Source organism: Acartia tonsa, chromosome 1, assembly GCF_053477335.1.
Source record: "Acartia tonsa isolate MP-2025a chromosome 1, ASM5347733v1, whole genome shotgun sequence".
NCBI lineage: Eukaryota > Metazoa > Arthropoda > Copepoda > Calanoida > Acartiidae > Acartia > Acartia tonsa.
Window position 1 is genome coordinate 32115046 of NC_137260.1, and position 19856 is coordinate 32134901.

Here is a 19856-nt window from a genome sequence, read left to right on the forward strand (position 1 = left end):
GTAAAAAAAAGCTGCTTAAAAGCCGTCCGCTACTACAATTGCGCAAATAAGAAGCTAAATTCGAAGAATAGGCCGCAATTTACAAGTTAGTTGAGGGTAGTGTATAAGTATTGCAAAATATGCTTTAGTTCTGGCTTATAAGAGATATCATATTGATATCAATGTACACAATATTATTTGCTATGTAAATTGTTAATTTATGCATTGAAAAAAACTATATCCAGGATTTTGCAATCTACAAAAGTTTTATTGATGAGATATAGAGAAGTGCACTATAGCAATATCATATTATTGTGCATGATATTTGTATATTCTTTATATTAGAACCAGGGAAACATGGATAATATCATATTATTGTGCATGATATTTGTATATTCTTTATATTAGAACCAGGGAAACATGGATAATATCATATTATTGTGCATGATATTTGTATATTCTTTATATTAGAACCAGGGAAACATGGATAATATCATATTATTATTGTGCATGATATTTGTATATTCTTTATATTAGAACCAGGGAAACATGGATAATATCATATTATTGTGCATGATATTTGTATGTTCTTTATAATAGAACCAGGGAAACATGGATAATATCATATTATTGTGCATGATATTTGTATATTCTTTATATTAGAACCAGGGAAACATGGATAATATCATATTATTATTGTGCATGATATTTGTATATTCTTTATATTAGAACCAGGGAAACATGGATAATATCATATTATTGTGCATGATATTTGTATATTCTTTATAATAGAACCAGGGAATATATTATATTATTGTGCATGATATTTGTATATTCTTTACTATATACCTAGTCAAGAAATAATTTACTTGTAGCATACAACATAGTATAAAGGGATAATATTTTGACAATTATCAAATGAGAAAGGTCTACTTATTATTTCAATAAAATTACCAATCCATATTCCATGAATTCTTAAAGATACAATACAGAGAAAATGCACATTTCTTTACTATTGTGCAACTACTTAATAAAAAGATAAAACAATATGCCTCCTACAAGATATGACAAATATATGAAATACGTGAAGGTACTAGGACATTTAATCATAATAATGAAGAAGGCCAGGTCATACATATCCTCATATTAAAGTAACAGGATGTGTCCGTCTGTTTGTATGTGTGCATTTAGCAATGAATTTATGAAGAACTGCTGATCCAATATAATTCTACTTTACAGTAAAGCTTCTCTTAGATCCAGAAAAAGTTTTTAACTATTTAGAGGGAGTGTACCACAACCCTACCAAGAGCAATTACCCCTAGATAAAATAATCCCCCTCTGAATTACTTTTTTCTTATTTCTTCTTAAAATTAAAAGTTGAGCGTAGCAGCTAGTATTCAATCTAAAACATTCTTAATTTGTTTAGGTATTTAAGCATTAGTTTTTGATCTATTTTTCTCTTCCAAATCTCTGCGTTCTTATATACCTACTTAAATTATATTAGACTTTCAAACTCATCCTAAATTATGCGCTAAACCCTAAACAACTTTATTATGCAATCTACATTTTCCTGGATATTTTGTCTATGGTAGTCCATAAGTATACAGCCTTACAGTACATTTGTGCAGCTTTACCAAATAGAAACAATATACTGTAAAGCTGTATACTTATGGACTACAATAGACAAAATATCCAGGAAAATGTAGATTGCATAATAAAGTTGTTCAGTGTTTAGAATACATTTCCCTTACATTTGTAATTTCATAACATGTTGTTAGAACTTAGTAATTGACTTAGACAACTGCGGAGAAGGTTTTAACTACCAATCAAATTATATTTTGTAACTACACTGAGACAAGGTACAAAAACACAATTTAAGCATATTATACCATTACCCATAAGTCTTAATTCTAGATACTAAAAATGAATTGAAATCGTACTTTTGTGGTGTATTAACTTTAGTATATTGTTTACAAATTTCTACTAAATCAGAATGGCAGTCCTAATAAATAATGTTAACTCATTATGTGTTGTTTATTGAAATAAGAAATGATTTTTATAGTTCTCAAATTTCAACAAATGTATCCAAATGTGGTAAAAAATCTTTAGGTTTCAGTTTAATTTACATTCCAATGTTTTAGTTGTTTTTCAAAGATATAGGTTACTTCTGTTATCATGCAAAAATCTTTTGTTAAAAAAAAACTGAACTTATTCTCTTTGTCTTTAGCTTCAGTTTTCATTAATTCATAAACTTTGAAAATAAATCAAAGTTTACAATTATTCATAAAAATTGTTAAATTAACAATTTTGCTATTTAAACATTCTAAATTTAGTATGTGTGGTTTGCTAGTGGCATATTTCGGATGATTTTAGAATATTCCATAAGTCATTCAACAAAGGAGTTTTTACAGTAGGGGCATAAGCTAATAATATTGTATTTTCAACTGTGATTTTTTTATTTAAATACTTTGAGACTTGGCTTCTGTGTATGTGAGGTAGTGAATTTGTTAAATAATTGGAAAAGGAATAATATGTAAGTCAGATATTAATGATAATCTTTAGAAAAAATATTTAGAATATGAGATAACTTAGCAACATAAATCTATTTTAATCATGTTATGTGTATCTTATAAAACTATTCACTTTATTGCTGGCTGTGTTCTGTACCTCGCTTTTTTGGATAATACATATTACATAAAAAAACTCTTTGAGTTATCAAAAAAATGTATTTTATTTCTAATAGCTTAGTTGCCTATTGCTAAAACCATTGTTATCGGATTGAAATGTCAGAAAATTCAGTTGAAACGAATGCTTAAATTGAATTTAAATTCAGAATTGTTCAGAGAAATAACTGACTTATCTCTGAGAGAGAAGTATATTCTACCCAAAAATAATGGAACCTAAGGAACAAGATAATGGGCGATAAATATTTGTACAGCACGTATCGCGATAAACAAAATTACCCCTTTTGTATACTAAAATCGTTGATGGATTAGTTTAGACAATGAAGGTTTGTGCAAACTAATTAAGATTTAAGACTAAAAGTTTTGAAGTCTACGAATAAAAGATTAAGCTTTGGGAACCATTATAATTTTTACTTCATTATTTCTCCCCCTAGAGAAACAATAAGCTGTAAGCTTTAACTGTATGAATCAATAAAATATTAAACACCATGTTTAAGTCAAACTACCATTTTTTCCAAGAAAAAGTATTTTTTTTCTTTGGCAGCTTTTCTGACAAGTCTAAGAAATATCAGATCAACAATCAATAAATTTAAATTAAACATAATACCTGAGAAAGTTGTGCTTGTGATTGTTCCGCCACATCCAATTGCGTGGAGAGATTGTGAAGCTGCAGCGCTGTCTCTTCAAACCCACCTCCTCCTCCAGCCCCATTTTGACCTTCGCCACCTCCGTCTGTCCCACCGCTGTCAAAAGTACCAGTCTGACCGCCATTTTCTTTGCTGGATTTTTCTTTGTTTTTCTCCGCCTGAAAACAAAAGTAATTATATTCAATCATATAGAATATAAGGAGAAAACTTAATAACAAAAAAAATCAACAAATGATTCAAATCGAAAAAATCTATAAAATAACTATAATTTTCAATATTCTTACAGATTAAAGTAGCATAATTTGTAAATAAAAATTTAATTAGTAAAAATGAACAGCTTTTCCTCTCTTTAATATTACTTAATTCAACTTTAAAAAACAAAATTAGCTATTTTTCTGTACTTTAAATTATCGTTGCAGGAAAACAAATTAGACCTCATTAATTTTAAGTAAATGTTAAACGTTTTCAAGGGTGAAATATTATAAACATTAACTAGCTGCATTTCAAAATAGTTTACCCAAAACAGGCATGAAATTTCTAAACAAATTTAACTTCAACTAAAACATTTTTCTGACTAATAGCACTTTATGTTTAGTTGAACTTTATGCAAAGTGTAAATTCAAATACAATTTTTCTTGCAAAATCCTGACCCCTAAAGTATTTTTTCAAAATCTTTAAAATGAGCAAAGAAAAGTGTATGTATAAGATGAAAGTTTTTCAATATTAGCGCTCAATTTAATTTACATCCTTAACTTGACAATTTTCCAATATCTAAAAGTTTTTAAAGAGGAAAAAATTAACTCTAAAATTAAATCAACTATTATTGGCTAATATTTTTTGTCTGTAGCAAAAAATCTGACTAACAACTGAACCGATATGGTTCTCCTTTAAAGGGTAGCTTTTTATAGATCCTGGGAAGTATTATAACTCCGGGGTGGGATGGTACCACCACCCCCCCCCAAGAAAAAAAAAAAGGTTTTAAACTATTTTGGAGGAGGGTAACACCCACCTTATCGATAAAGAGTGATCTCCCCGCCTATTTTTTTCTTTTAAAATGAAAATTACATTAGGGGAAGTCAACATCTCCCTCCACCTTAAGTGCCCTTGTAATCTTTTAGTGGCGTAGCCGCTAGTAGAATATAAACTAACTATACTCCAATCTAACGCTACTGCATGTTTAACTTGTTTTTATAAAAATGCGATTTATGTGTGTTATACCTTTGTAAAACTTATTGTAACAAATATAAAATTTTCTTAATTCGGGAAATAAACCATACCATTAGACGTCAGTCTGTCTGTACCCATTTACAGGAAAGCTTATCATAGGTCCTGGAAAGGATAAAAAATATTTTAGTAGAGAGTACAGCCACCCTACCAAGAGAAATCACAAAAAAAAACATAACCAACCCAATTGGTGAACAGCTGATCTTAACGTAAATTTGAATTAAAACATTTTACGTTCCGCTAAACCTTTAGGGGGCGTAGCCGCTAGTTATAATTAACACTATTATTATTTTATATTCTCACTTCCTGTTTCAAATTATCCTGTTACAGTTATTTGTTATCACTTGAAAATAGATCAAATTAAACTTTATCAACCGAGTTGAAGTGCATTAGTATCTTTAATCCTACATAGGGTTGGCAATCTGTCAAATTTTCAGTCCTGATTCAGATTCTTACAAGAATCTGTCTGAAAATAAAACGGATTCTACGCAGATTCCGGATTCTTATTTTTTGACAAATTCCGGATTCTAGCAATATTTTTAAAGGCTTTTTAAAAAATAAATTAAGGGATTAAATCATACCGGGAAGAATCTAAAGATGCGTTATTTCATATTTGATCTCTCCACTTGGTGGTGTAAGTGGGGGGATGGAAATCTTTGCCTTCAAAGAGGGGGGGGGGGGTGAAAGAAAAAACGCAAGACGCTAATTTTAGCAAATAGAATTAGGAGAGAAGAAGTATAGTGTGAACCCCTTTTACGTAAATCTGACAAAGGAACTCCTCCAGCTGACAAAAAACTTTAAAATTTTTCGAGTATATAATTTCTAGAAAGCTAACTTTATATTAAGGAATAAAACAATTCATAGCTAACTTATTAAAGGATTTGTAATATGCTTTACACTATACTAGAAAATAAATTTTAACACGATATAATTTACGTGAAAAAAGCTTTATCTTAAGAAATGCAACTATTTACAGCTGACTCTTTATATGAACAAAATGAAAAAAATATGCCCTTTCCTCTTACCCATATGTGTACAGTGTGTACACAGTACAACGCTAGGTCCTGTTGAAAACGTAACGAACGTACTGTTGTATTGCTATTTGTTGTTATTTTATTTTTATATAATTTATTTCGAGGTAAACATGAAACAAACTATGAATTTATGTATTTTAAATGTTTATAATAGATACGAAGATTATAAATCATGTACATTTGAAGTCCGAGATATTATTTTTTTTGTTTTAATAGAAACTCAAGAAAAAAATATAATTTTATTAACTTAAATTCATAAAGGGATTTTTATTATTTTACAATGATTGCAATAGATGAAGCATATTTATTATTAATGCACAGATAAAATATAGATGTGAAACAACAATATGGAGGCAGTACTTCATGTGATGGACTTGATTCGAGTAAAAGATGAAAGAACAGCTCTAATTAACTCTAATGAAAAAACTAGAAAACTTCAGTTTAATTCAACCAATGAGATTTCATGTATGCTCCGATGCGATTCATTTATTGGCTCAATCAGACATTACCTCTCTTTCTTAGTACCTTTATTTTTTAGCATAACAATTAAGAATCCGAATTTGCTATAAAAAAACGGATTCCAGATTCGGATTCTGGATTCCAAAATTGGGCGGATTCCAGATTCTGATTGCCAACCCTAATCCTATAAGTATATACTATAGTAACTGGATGTCTGTTTTATCCTTGTGGACAAAATGCTGTCCGTCCAATGATCTGCTTAAAATTTACAAATAGAAAAATTTGCAAACATTGCACAGTATTTGTCAACTAGGTATCAGGATAAAGAACAAAGAACAGGTAAAATAGGAAAATAAAAATTATCCTTATTTTGAGCCCTTGGTACCGTATGACCCACATAAACGGAATTGATCCTATAATTTCAAATTTTGCTATTTGAAGATGACTATTTAAATAGCAGGCAATAATATTTTTAATACAATCTAATCAGGGACCTTTCCATTATAACATGTCATACTATTATTAACTATGCATAACTAGGTAACTTAATTCAATTCTAACTTTCATCAATGTATGTATTCCTGAATCAATAAAAAAATTAAAAACCGTATCCTTGTATCTGTGGACAGGCAGGCATGTTTGCAATATTCAAATTCGCCAACAATAAAGTTAGTTTACAAGAGCCATTTCAACAAATTCAATCTTTTCAAGTAGAACTTTATTCAATATCAGGAAAGAGATTAATAATCATGAAACAATCACAATTTTTTTATATTTAATGGCAAACAATTTAGTTTCATAATACCGAGTTATTTATCGCAGCGAATTATATTATTATTATTATTTGATTCTTTATTTGTCTTTATCATTTACTTACAAAGATTACATTAAAAGTATAACAATATTAATTATAGATAGCTTTCCGCGAAGGCCCAGGCTAACAAAACTGGTATTATTTTTTATATTTTTATTTTAATATTCATGAAATATATAATACATTAATAATATATAATATATTAATATACGATGCTTTATATGATTTTTCAGTTTGGCCAATAACCGGTTCTAATCCAACGGATATTAATCGGCTTCGAAGCCATACTGGAAAAAATATACAAGAATAATATAGAAATTTAATAAAATTTTTTTATAATATTGACATAAAATTTGTTTTGAGGAGAAACAAGAGTTGTAACAGAAACAAAAAGAGAAAACACTGTAAGTGACAAAATGTCAAATGTTTATTCATTTGTGGAATATAATACACTGGTTCTGTAAATAACAAAACGATTTAACTCTCACAAATCTTTTGGGTGCATTTAACCAGCCAGATTTAATTTTTACAGCACCCAATAATAGAGCAGGAGGGACATTATTAGGGTATAGTTTTAATGATACGTTAGCAATAAAATTATACGTTATATATTTGTTAATAGTATAAAAAGAACAAGGGCGAACAAAATTATTCAAACAGTAACTTTGGACTTAGACTAGGGAATCTTCACATAAAAATGTATTGGCCTATCATAAAAAAATTGCCGAGCAATACATATTTTCCCCATAATATTAAGGACAGCCAAGCAGATTGTTTAAGTTTTAGAGTATATTTTCTGATATATTTAGCAAATAAAAAAATTTTAACATTATACCTCTTAATTCTTGTTTTAAGTTCATTTTGTATTTTTTAACTAATAGGTGCTTTTTCTTCTTAAAAAATGAGACAGAGGTGTCTGAAATCTAAATTTTGCATTACATTTCTATTCAAAGAACCGGCCGACGGCCAATTGCACTTTTTTTGTGTGTTCAAATCATAGATATTTTAAGAACATGTTACATTCATACCTTTTTATCCTTTTTATTTTCTTTATTATTATTTTTCACGTCACTAGTGTTGTTTTCTTTTCCTTTCTCCTCCTTCTTGCCCTGTCCTTTTTCACCTTTATTTTTGCCTCTAAACGGCCACATATTTGCCTGCACTGCAACTAGCTATGTACATAAGCTGCAGGTCTGTATAAGTAACCCTCACACACTATAGGAGATCAACCCTTAACTACTCTCTAAGTCCTTAAACAAAATTGGCCGGCCGCCAAAAATACTTGTTCTATTCTTTTTATTCCTGGCTATTCTAATTTAATTCAATATATATCCCCCCCGAGCCAAAGTATTGTTAGCAAAACAATTCAAATTTCTTTCAAAACTACAATTATAAATTTTCAGACAAAGGGTTTTTATGCTCTTTTATCTTTTTCTTTCATTTCATAGAAGTATGTACTATACTCCATAAGTATATTAAACTAAATGAATTTTCTTTAAAAATTAAGCTAACTAATTTGGAACTTTTCTATACGTAACATTCTAAAGAGGATGACAAAAATAAAAGAAATAATGTATAAAATAAATTGGATTGTTACCTCTTGTTTTTTTTTTAAATAAATATCTTTAGACTGGCAAGTAATTTAGTAAATCATATATTTTAAGCATTTGTTTTTAAGTAACAACTTTAAAGTGCTCACAACCCCTTAAAAACTAAAAATCTAAATATGCCAGCTTGTAAAAATGAATGAAAGAGAAAGTAAAGAGACAAGTGTGAAAAGTAAATTTGTTGTGCAGCTGGCAGGAGTGAGAAGGGGGGGGGGAATTATAACAATGACCTAGGTTGACCCTCATCATTTATCCCCAATATTGCAAGTAAAATTGTTTATAGAATTTCTCAAAATTTGAAATGAAATTATGTTTAATATCCTATTTTAATGTTAATTTAATTGTTCGTCCGTTAGGATCTTAAAAATAAAACTATCTATTAAACTTTCAAGTTTTTTTTTGAAAACCCCTTATAGCTCCCAGTATGGTTTAAGAATGTTATTTCTTAATTTAAGCTTTTGGAACGGTTTTATGCTATTCTATCTGCCCACTTTCTTCCCTTTGATATTATACAGAGCTACGGGAGGAGCCAAAATTGTTTATTTAACAAAATCATTAAGATTAAATAAACAACATTATATGGTTTTATACTTTTTTGTTGATCATATACCTAATAAAGTTGAAATTAAAATCTTATCTGAAACAGGAATTAACGGGTAATTGGACAAGATCTAAATACAAAGATTAAAAGATATCTTAATTTTGCATTCATCCCCTTTTAGATAACATAAGATAATATAGAGTAAGCAATATAGACCAAACAATATCATTTTTAATATGTTTCTAATTCAACTTCTTACAGAAATGGAATGAATTTTTATGATTTTAGTCTTATTATCCAAAAAAAGATTGTTAAACATAGCTTCTTTAAAAATCAACAATTTCTGCATTTAGGTTCTAAGTAAATTCTAATATTTGACAATAGTTGAGATAAGCTTTAATTATCATCCCTAAATCTCCCTCCTCCCCAACCTGCCCTGACCCCCCCCCCCCTCTTAATTTAGATCCCAATTCAAAAACTGTCCATTACATGATAGAAGGGGACAAATAGAAGCATTGTTAATTCAGGTAAAGTATGATTTAAGTAAGTATAAATCAGAAAAGTATGATTTAAAAAGAAGGAAGGTGACATTGGACTACACATTCTCTCATTAGTACTTGAATAATTGGAACAAACAAACAGTGTCCAAACTTTTCCACAAATGATTTCAATTTGTAGAAATGGTAATTTTGTTTAACATAATTAGGGATGTACTGTACATCGATAAATCAAATATTGTTTTGTCCCTTGAGATCCCTGTTTCAGGATAGTACTTAAATACACAAATTAGTGATTATCAATCTCTATCCCTGGCTACCCTCCCTCCCTTTGTCACAGATAGGGTTGATTCTATGCTAAATGTAGGTTAAAACAACATTAGAGCTAAATAGATTAACCACTTTCATTTATACAAAAAATGTGTATAAAAGAAAATTTAAAAGTTTAAAAGGCACGTGTTACCTCAAAGCTGTATTATAAGTCAATATTAATATGTCTATAAGCAACACTGACTTGTCACATAAAAGCTAACACTCACACACACTGCTACCCCTAAAATATATTTAAATACACCAGAGTTTCGTTATTAAGAGGGCTAGACAGGTATTTTAAAGTTCCCCACTTACTAATAAAATCCTACAGATTATTTCATTCTAAGTTTTGTAATTTTAGAGAAGCTTCATATAGGTCTCGGGATGGAAGGGTATTTAGGTTCTCCCTTCCCTAAATGCTATAGGCACAACAGCTTATTAATATTTAAAAGGAATGAATTTGTACAGAAACATTTTACTATGTTTTCTTCTACATTCTGTGGATAAAATCTAATAAACTCAGTTTCACTTAGACATGTCTAAATCAGTTATGGGTGGGCTAATTGGAGTTTAAAAGATTTTGTAAAATATTTTAATACTTGCTTAAAAATAAAGGGTTGTATAATTGTTTCCATTTTCTACCGAGGTTTTTAGATTGTTATTATTACCATGTAGTTTATTCTTTATACATAGCTATCAAACATCAGACTTAGGTCAACCCTACATTTCAACATTTCAAATTCCATTAGATTTTTTTGTTTATTGAAAATTGTTAGTTTTTCAAAGGGTAATATTAGGTATGTAAAATATTCTTAGAAATTCAGATACAGATTAACTTATTGAAAAGAAAAAAGATTAGAATTTTAATCGACATTGCATTGTGTTTATGTGCTTATAGTGATAAATTAAATTGACCAAAAGAATGTAACTTATTTAAATTTTAAACTAGAATAAAGGCTTCTTTGTTTTACTGGAAGGGTGGATGTAAAATGTACATGGAGAAAAAAAGAGTGAAACGAAAGAGGAGGAGAGTTAGTCAGGGAGGAAGGGGACTGTAAATCAAACTAGTACCCAAAATTTTGGGAGCACGTTTTCTATTTCATTTGCTAAAAAACTTTGAATACTTCTATAGGCTGATTATTAACCATTAGTGTCCATACTTTTCAACTAAAAATTTCAATCATAATTAGGGGTTAATATCAGTTTATTATCCATTGTTTTATCCTTTAAGATCCCTGGAGTTAGTAAAATTAAAAATTTCTTGAACAAATAGAATAATACAATACATCTTAAATAAGTAAGGGAAATATTTCATTTCAATAGGGGTGAGGCGTTTCATTTATACAAAATTTTTTAAGGATAGATTGGCAGGTAGCTAATATAACAATGGATTTGATATATATTATTACTTGGATATTACACCAGATTATCATATACTCTAATATTCTTTTACCCTATATCCAATACCTGACCAATAAATGATGTCCATTGTAGCAACCTAAATTGAAGAAAATTTTTCCCCTGTCGTAATATCTACATACATTCTAAATAAATCCATTAATATAACACTAAGTTAAATAAATACGACTTCAAATAAGAATGAAGTAAAATATAACAAGAATTAAAAACTAACTTAGTAACTGTGATATTAAAAAAAAAGTTTTTTTTTTATTTGTCCGTTAAAATATCTCTTATCATTGAAACGATTGAGTTCTCCATACAGGTCCCAGAATGGTTTGCTATTTTTCTGCCATCTTTCTTCGTTTTCAGAGTCACTAAGTTTTAAGGGCGCAACTGTAAACGATAGTATTCTTAATCTGTACATTTTCTATGCATTTCCCTAATAAGGAGAAATACATATAAGGGAAAGTTAGTTCAACCTTGTAAAGTTCTTAAATGAAATTAAATATAATAATTTTTGTAACGCAGCTACTCTGTTGTAAACTAGCCTGTCTGTGTCTGCATTTCTATCTGTCTGTAATGGTATTCATCTCTCTCTCTCTTCTCTTTATTTCCGGATTTTTTTTTTTAATAAAGCATTTGTACGGAACGTTTGTTTAAACGATTATTCTAATAAAAATCTTAAAAGGTGTTTAAACAAACTTTCTTAATTCTATCTGCAATTACAATGTCCTACTCTAGCTGAATAAGTATATTGCAGTGCGTCAAGAAAGATCTCGCTTAAGACTGGTGGGTTGGTCTGTCCATATCTTAAAGAAGAAATGGGTATAGGTACTGGGCACACTTAAGGCTATAAAAGTTGAGAACTGGGTCATTATTGTATCTCTATATTGTATTGTCTCTTCGTGAGAACTAAAGTGTTCTAATCCAATATTATTGTATCTCTATATTGTATTGTCTCTTGGTGAGAATTAGAGTGTTCTAATCTAATATCATTCTATCTCTATATTGTATTGTCTCTTGGTGAGAACTAGAGTGTTCTAATCTAATATTATTGTATCTCTATATTGTATTGTCTCTTGGTGAGAACTAGAGTGTTCTAATCTAATATTATTGTATCTCTATATTGTATTGTCTATTGGTGAGAACTAGAGTGTTCTAATCTAATATTATTGTATCTCTATGTTGTATTGTCTCTTGGTGAGAACTAGAGTGTTCTAATCTAATATCATTCTATCTCTATATTGTATTGTCTATTGGTGAGAACTAGAGTGTTCTAATCTAATATTATTGTATCTCTATATTGTATTGTCTATTGGTGAGAACTAGAGTGTTCTAATCTAATATTATTGTATCTCTATGTTGTATTGTCTCTTGGTGAGAACTAGAGTGTTCTAATCTAATATCATTCTATCTCTATATTGTATTGTCTCTTGGTGAGAACTAGAGTGTTCTAATCTAATATCATTCTATCTCTATATTGTATTGTCTCTTGGTGAGAACTAGAGTGTTCTAATCTAATATTACTATATCTCTATATTGTATTGTCTCTTGGTGAGAACTAGAGTGTTCTAATCTAATATCATTCTATCTCTATATTGTATTGTCTCTTGGTGAGAACTAGAGTGTTCTAATCTAATATTACTATATCTCTATATTGTATTGTCTCTTGGTGAGAACTAGAGTGTTCTAATCTAATATTATTGTATCTCTATATTGTATTGTCTCTTGGTGAGAACTAGAGTGTTCTAATCTAATATCATTCTATCTCTATATTGTATTGTCTCTTGGTGAGAACTAGAGTGTTCTAATCTAATATTATTGTATCTCTATATTGTATTGTCTATTGGTGAGAACTAGAGTGTTCTAATCTAATATTATTGTATCTCTATGTTGTATTGTCTCTTGGTGAGAACTGGAGTGTTCTAATCTAATATCATTCTATCTCTATATTGTATTGTCTCTTGGTGAGAACTAGAGTGTTCTAATCTAATATCATTCTATCTCTATATTGTATTGTCTCTTGGTGAGAACTAGAGTGTTCTAATCTAATATTACTATATCTCTATATTGTATTGTCTCTTGGTGAGAACTAGAGTGTTCTAATCTAATATTATTGTATCTCTATATTGTATTGTCTCTTGGTGAGAACTAGAGTGTTCTAATCTAATATTAATGATAGTGAGTGCGAACATTGTGTGCATCGTCCTTGAATGTGCAAGTTGACCCTAAGGTACAGCCCTCTCTTTATATTCACTTAATATATTTACAAGGAAATAAAATCCATTGTAAGATTAGGGAGAATGCCCTTTCTCAAAACAGGCGCAATTTATTTAACATGCACAGTTAGGACTTTCAGACAAATGTCGAGTAAACAAAAGTTTATTATCTGACGAGTGTTACTGTTGGTGTTTGCAAAGAATACACATATTACATGGAAAGATGACTAAGAGGCTAAGTTGTGATAAATGAGAGCCCCGCAGGCAAGGGCGTCCCAGATTTTTACTTGGGGGGGGGGGGATTTGGGGGTGCCTACCTTCCGGTTCATTTGGGGGGGGGGTATCTTTATATTATAGAGGAAAAGACGTCCAAGCTTTTTTTGTGGGGGGGGGGGTATAATAACAATAAAATATTTGGGGGGGGGGGAAGTAATCACCCTTTTACACCTACCCCACTTGGACGTCCCTGACTGCAGGGTAGAACAAGGGGTTGTATACAGAATAACTAAGAAAACAGTTATAAGTAATCCAGACCTTTGCAACGGACATGTATTAAGAAGGGTCAAATATTAAGTCAGCTGCATTTCTGATTCTATTTTGTTTTCCTCTGTGAGATGGAGGAATTGGGGGGGTTACAGAAGGGTCCAGTTGGAAAGTTTAGGAAATTTTCTCTTTGTGTCATACTTAGCCAAAACTTTGTTATTACATGTGTTGACAAATATATTTCCTATCTAATTGACTTTATTTCATTTATTTATTTAAAGGAGGCAATAATAATAGAATATTTACCTATATACAATATACATTAGGTACCCCTTTTATTACTTTTTGCTTGTCCATATAAGAGAAAATTCACTAAGGTCCCATGTTGGTTTAAGGCTATTCTAATAATGAATCATGTAATTCTTTTTTCCATTCATATCTCGCTAACTACTGAACTAAACCATTTTTTAGGATAGCTTCACATAACTTCCAGGATGGTTTTATGCTTTTTTTACTGTCATTTTATGCTAATGGTGCAGCAGCTAGTACATACATATTACATATATATAAAATTGATAACACGAAAACAATATAAATATTAAATATCTTACCCGGGGAAAGTTTCTTGACATCAATATGTCCAACTCTTTCATTTGATATTTCAAATATCTGTTATTCTCCTCTATTGCTGCTTTTAATATTGTATTTTCATCCACCAGTCTCCTTTTTTTTTCTTTGTTTTACTTTATAGACAAGGAGGGAGGGGGGAGGGGAAGGGAGTTTGGCACATTTGCTTTAATAATGAGCAGAGCCTAGTCTTTATCATTAGATTTAGGGGAAAGATTGATGATCTTTAATAAATTATAGGCATCCAGGTTCAGATCCTGCAGGCCTCCAAAAAGACTCTGGACATGTAAAAAATGAGGTCTTAAAAGTTCAAAAATTCTTATTTTAAACTGTCAATATTTCTAATCTTTAAACTCTAAATATATAATGAAAGGGAGTAGGTAAAACATTCCTTATCAAAGATTTCAAATTGACTTGGTTGATGCTGTGCAGCCTGTCTAGAATTTCTTCAGAATCTAACATTTCCCCTAAAAAATAAGCAGGTATTTTTCAATATTAAAAAACTATTAACCTCGAATTTTTTTTTGTACTTTGAATGATGGAAATTAGTAATTTAAGACTTTTGACGTATGATATACTACTAGATTAATTAAAGAAAAAATACATATAAAAAACTAGAAGCTCCGACCGTAGATGGTGCAAATGTTACTTCACCGCAATTAATTGTTTTGTTTTTTTTTTGGGGGGGGGGAGAATTGGCATCCCCCTTTCCAGATTGCCTAAATTTTTTTCTGATCCAATATTAAACTTTCCACAACAATTGAATCGGTTAAACGTTTCATAGATCTCAGCAGACATACTTACAGACAGAAATACTTCTTATTACTTTAGTAAATAAGGACTGCAAACCTACCTTTCTCTTTAGGAAACATGACTGCACCAACCGCAGGAGTGACAAACAGGGAAGCAAGATCAGGAAGTGTTTCTACTGTAACAGTGTTGTCAATTACATCATCAATAGGGTTGTCAATACAATCTTCAGTAATGTTTTCATCGGATTCACATTTGTTGCCTAGTGCATTTTCAGCAGAATCATCTAAAAGTACATAAAATCATAAGTTCTTTCAAAGAAAAAAAATCTCTGTAAATAACGACTTCTTGTAGAAGTGAATCAAGCAATATTAGCTTGGTCGTTTTAACTTATCGAGATTTTTTTTTCATTCTACTGCCTTATACTATTGCTTCTCTCATAGACTCATGTAAAACCCCACACTACTATGAATGGAAAAAAATACAACATCTCGAAAAACTATCCTTTTGGGGTTTTGATAATTGGCCTTAAACCTTCGTAGGACCTGAAAGCAGGGCCAAATAGGTACGGCGGTTAGCGAGATCCGAAAAATGGACGGTCAGACACTATTCTACTTTGTAATATAGATAAAATTTCAAAAACTTTCGCCCTTTTTCACAACCTATTGACAACTAGAACTTTTAGAATGTTAGGAAAATCATTTTCTCGTATTCATTCGAATCCGGTGGACAGGAACCGGTTCTCATCCATACGAAAAAACTATGTCTAGCATCGCATTATATCCAGTTTTCTACAAATATAGAAATGTACAATCATAAGATTAAAACCAGTTTTTTTAGCCGGTGCCTCCGGCACCTCGGGGCTAAAAAAACTAGTTTTAATCTTATAATTGTACATTCTATATCCGCGGAAAGCCGTTTATAATACGATACGAGAAATAACTATTAAAATTTTTGTGAAAATCAATTAAAATGTACCTAAGTTTTTAAATAATGTAAATCTTTAATTAATTTAAAGTGCATTTTCAATCACATAACAAATTATTCCATAATTCCTCATAAATTCCAGTAGAAACATTTTATAAAAGTAAACGTGCAAAAGGGATAGACAGACGGACAAAATAAATTATAGAATAGATGCCATTGCTCATTAGTCAGAAACATATCTCATATAGCAGATGAGTAAATTACATTAGCAAAGGTAATGTAACAGACATATAAAAGTCTAGGTGAGTAAGATTACAAAACTAAAAATACAGACAAACCTTTTTTTTACAGATCAATAGTCACTTTTTAGTAGCGAAGCTACTCTATAATTCACAATGTCCGTCCGTCTGTCCGTCCGTCCGTCTGTCCGTCCGTAATTAATGAATTGGGGGAAACGTGATTTTCTCAGCTCCTATAAAAGATAGAGAGCTGAAATTTTTTGACAACATTCCCATCATTAAGGAGCACAATTAACTATAAAACATCAATTACGGTCGGACTGCTTTTTAGCAGGTTTTAGGCTATTTTTTATATTTTCCAAATTTTCCCCATATCTTTGGTGTTTATGGTCCGATTTTCAAAATTTTTTCAGTTAAAGATATCAAAATTAAATTTCCCGTCATTTGAAGAAACAACAATGACGGTCAGACATCCTTTTTGCAGGTTTTTGGCTATTTTTATATTTTTTACATTTTTCCCCATATCTTTGGTGTTTATGGTCCGATTTTCGAAATTTTTTAAGTTATAGATATCAAAACTAAATTTCCTGTCGTTTGAAGAAAACAACAATGACAGTCAGACTTCCTTTTTGCAGGTTTTTGGCTATTTTTATATTTTTCACACTTTTCTCCATATCTTTGGTGTTTATGGTCCGATTTTCAAAATTTTTTCAGTTAAAGATATCAAAATTAAATTTCCTGTAGTTTGAAGAAAACAACAATGACAGTCAGACTGCCTTTTTGCAGGTTTTTGGCTACTTTTATATTTTTCACATTTTTACACGTATCTTTGGTGTTTATGGTCAAATTTTCAAAAAATTTTCAGTTAAAGATATTAAAATTAAATTTCTGGCGTTTTAAGAAAAGAAACAATGGCGGCCAAACTGCCTTTTAGCAGGTTTTGGGCTATTTTTAAATGTTTGACATATTTCTCCATATCTTTGGTATTTTTGGTCTTATTTTAAAACTTTTTGCATTAACAGTTTTAAAATATTTTTTCCCATTGTTATGTGCATCTAGTATGTAATTTACTTTAACCGTCTTCATCATACAAAATAAAACAAGGTTTTGTGTTTATTTTCTCCAATAAATCTATTCTTGATATAAATAAATACACTTTAAATCTACTTCTACGTATTACCATCCACAATTTTTTGTGCTTCGCTACTTATGGATGTTGTCATCCTTGTTCATAATACAACCTAATCCTCTAATTTAGTAAAAATACACAATGCATGCTGCAATAAATTTATACTACTAATGTTCACTACTACTACAACTACTAGGAAATTATGTTAAAATAACAATTGTATGGTTTCTAATACACTTACACATATCCTAGATTTTTCCCGTCCTAATATAGACATGATTTACAATGGTGGCCACAAAAATGTAATAAAAATTGTTGTAATGTAAGTAAATTTTTCTCAGTTAACCCTTACAGATCGGGCCCCTATTCCCACCTTAATAGATCGGGGGGGGGGGGGGGAGTCATATTGACCCCCCCCCTCTATCTCGGCTTCTGTTACAGATAAAGACGTAAATTTTTTTTCTGGTGGTTCATGTGTATTTTTAGAGAAAATTACTTTTTCTAGTCATAGCGGTCAGACCGCTCCTTAGCCGCTTTTTAGCGGCCAGCCGCTAAATTTTAAAACAGCTGTAGAGCGGCCAATTTTGCAGCTAGGATGACCAAATTTTAGGACGAACTTTTATTTTTCATAACAAAAAAATTACTTTTTCTGATCATCGCCAAAATACGGCAAATAACGGAAACCGCCATTTTTGGCGGTTACGGCGGTAAAACGGCGGTTGGCGGCGCCAATTAATATTTTTATCTGTTTATTATTGCTCAAGGATTTACCAAAAAAAATTATAGGTCTCTAGCTGTAATAGAAGACACGATATTCATGATATATGTCTGTAGTAAAAGCCGGACAAAAATCGGTCATAAAGTCGGTCAGGGTGCGGTCAAACGGTCATAACACCACTTTTCTCATAAGGTCATTGATATCTCAGTATTCACCAAAAAAATTTTAGGCTTCTACCTTATATACAAAGTCATAATGTAGAAATTAAGATTTATTTAGAATTTTTTTTTGATTTTGGTGCTACCCAACCGACTTTGACCGGACACCACGACCGACACAGACCAGATATCCTAATAAAATCAACTCTTGCCGACGTATAATTACTAAACTTAAAAAGTCATGAAGTCAAAACTCTCTATCTTACCTACAAAAAAATGACATTGAAAAAATAGAGGGGGGGGGGGTCAATATGACCCCCCCCCCCCCGATCTGTAAGGGTTAAAAGAGAGGAGGGAGAAGACATTGGACTGTAAATTATACCATGGTACCCAAAGTTTTAAAACATTATCATATTCGTTGGATTCATAATTGAATAAATCTTGCATATAACTTCAAGGAGACAAACCATTTATACATTACTTTTAATCTACCAAAGAATTAATTTTGTTTATCATCATTGGAGATATACATTAGTTTAGCATTAATTGTCTTATCACCTAAGATACCTAGTTAAAAGTTTAACTGAGTATTATTAGAAAAAGGTTTTAAACTCTCAAAAATCATTGATTGAGACATTTCAATTTTTTTTGTTTTTTTGAGACACTCTTTAATATTTGGAAAAGATATGTCTTGTGTGTTGTCTGCCAGTCAGAAATAAACACAATCAAGGATATGGAATCAAAGAAGTTCTACAGAGTTAAAAAAATTAAAAAATGACAGGTTTAAGCATTCAATCCCCTTAAAAAACCTCTAGGGCTATAGCCATTGCCAAAGCAATGTTATGTCTTTTAAATTGTTTTTCATGACTGTAGCAAAAGCGGATTGTGAAAAAACAATTTCAGGTGGTACATCCTTATTCCTGACTTGGGAAACATATATACTAACTTTGTAAACAAGACAAACATTAAGTTTCTTATAATATAAACTATATTGGTTCAATAAAAAACATTACTTTGTTTGCCACAAGTTACATTACAACTAAAACATTTTTGTGGAAAATGAATGAAAATTATTCCAAAAAAAACTTTTTAGTTTGCATTGTTCTTTTTCACTTTCTAATGAAAGGAATATAATTATTAGTTCATGAGGAAAATTATAAATTAACATGGGTGAGCAAAACTGTTTTTTTCTGTCTGTCAAAAATGACTGTAATACAATTGTGAAATGTTTGTATTCGAAAAGATTTAAATCTGTAATGGTTAAGTGTTGACTAAACTGAAATATTTTAGAATGAGAGAAGTTTTACTCATGACAATATCCTCTTGCTGATCTAGCATATTCAAATCTATATTAAGTTAACAGGGCTAAACATGTTTGACAGATGTACTTATCTATATATTTTACTA

General features: G+C 30.4%; 1 protein-coding gene across 2 annotated transcripts in view; it reads right to left on the minus strand.

The window, feature by feature from the left end:
* LOC145329963 (uncharacterized) overlaps nucleotides 1–19856 on the minus strand; it is a 48866-nt gene that overhangs the window by 26235 nt on the left and 2775 nt on the right. For both annotated transcript variants that reach the window (XM_080174464.1, XM_080174473.1), the window contains exons 5-8: nucleotides 15382–15564; nucleotides 14918–14995; nucleotides 14513–14622; nucleotides 3271–3468 (exon numbers count right to left, since the gene is read on the minus strand). In XM_080174464.1, coding sequence (XP_080030590.1) covers nucleotides 3271–3468; nucleotides 14513–14622; nucleotides 14918–14995; nucleotides 15382–15564 — 569 coding nt within the window. The remainder of the gene's footprint in view (nucleotides 1–3270; nucleotides 3469–14512; nucleotides 14623–14917; nucleotides 14996–15381; nucleotides 15565–19856) is intronic.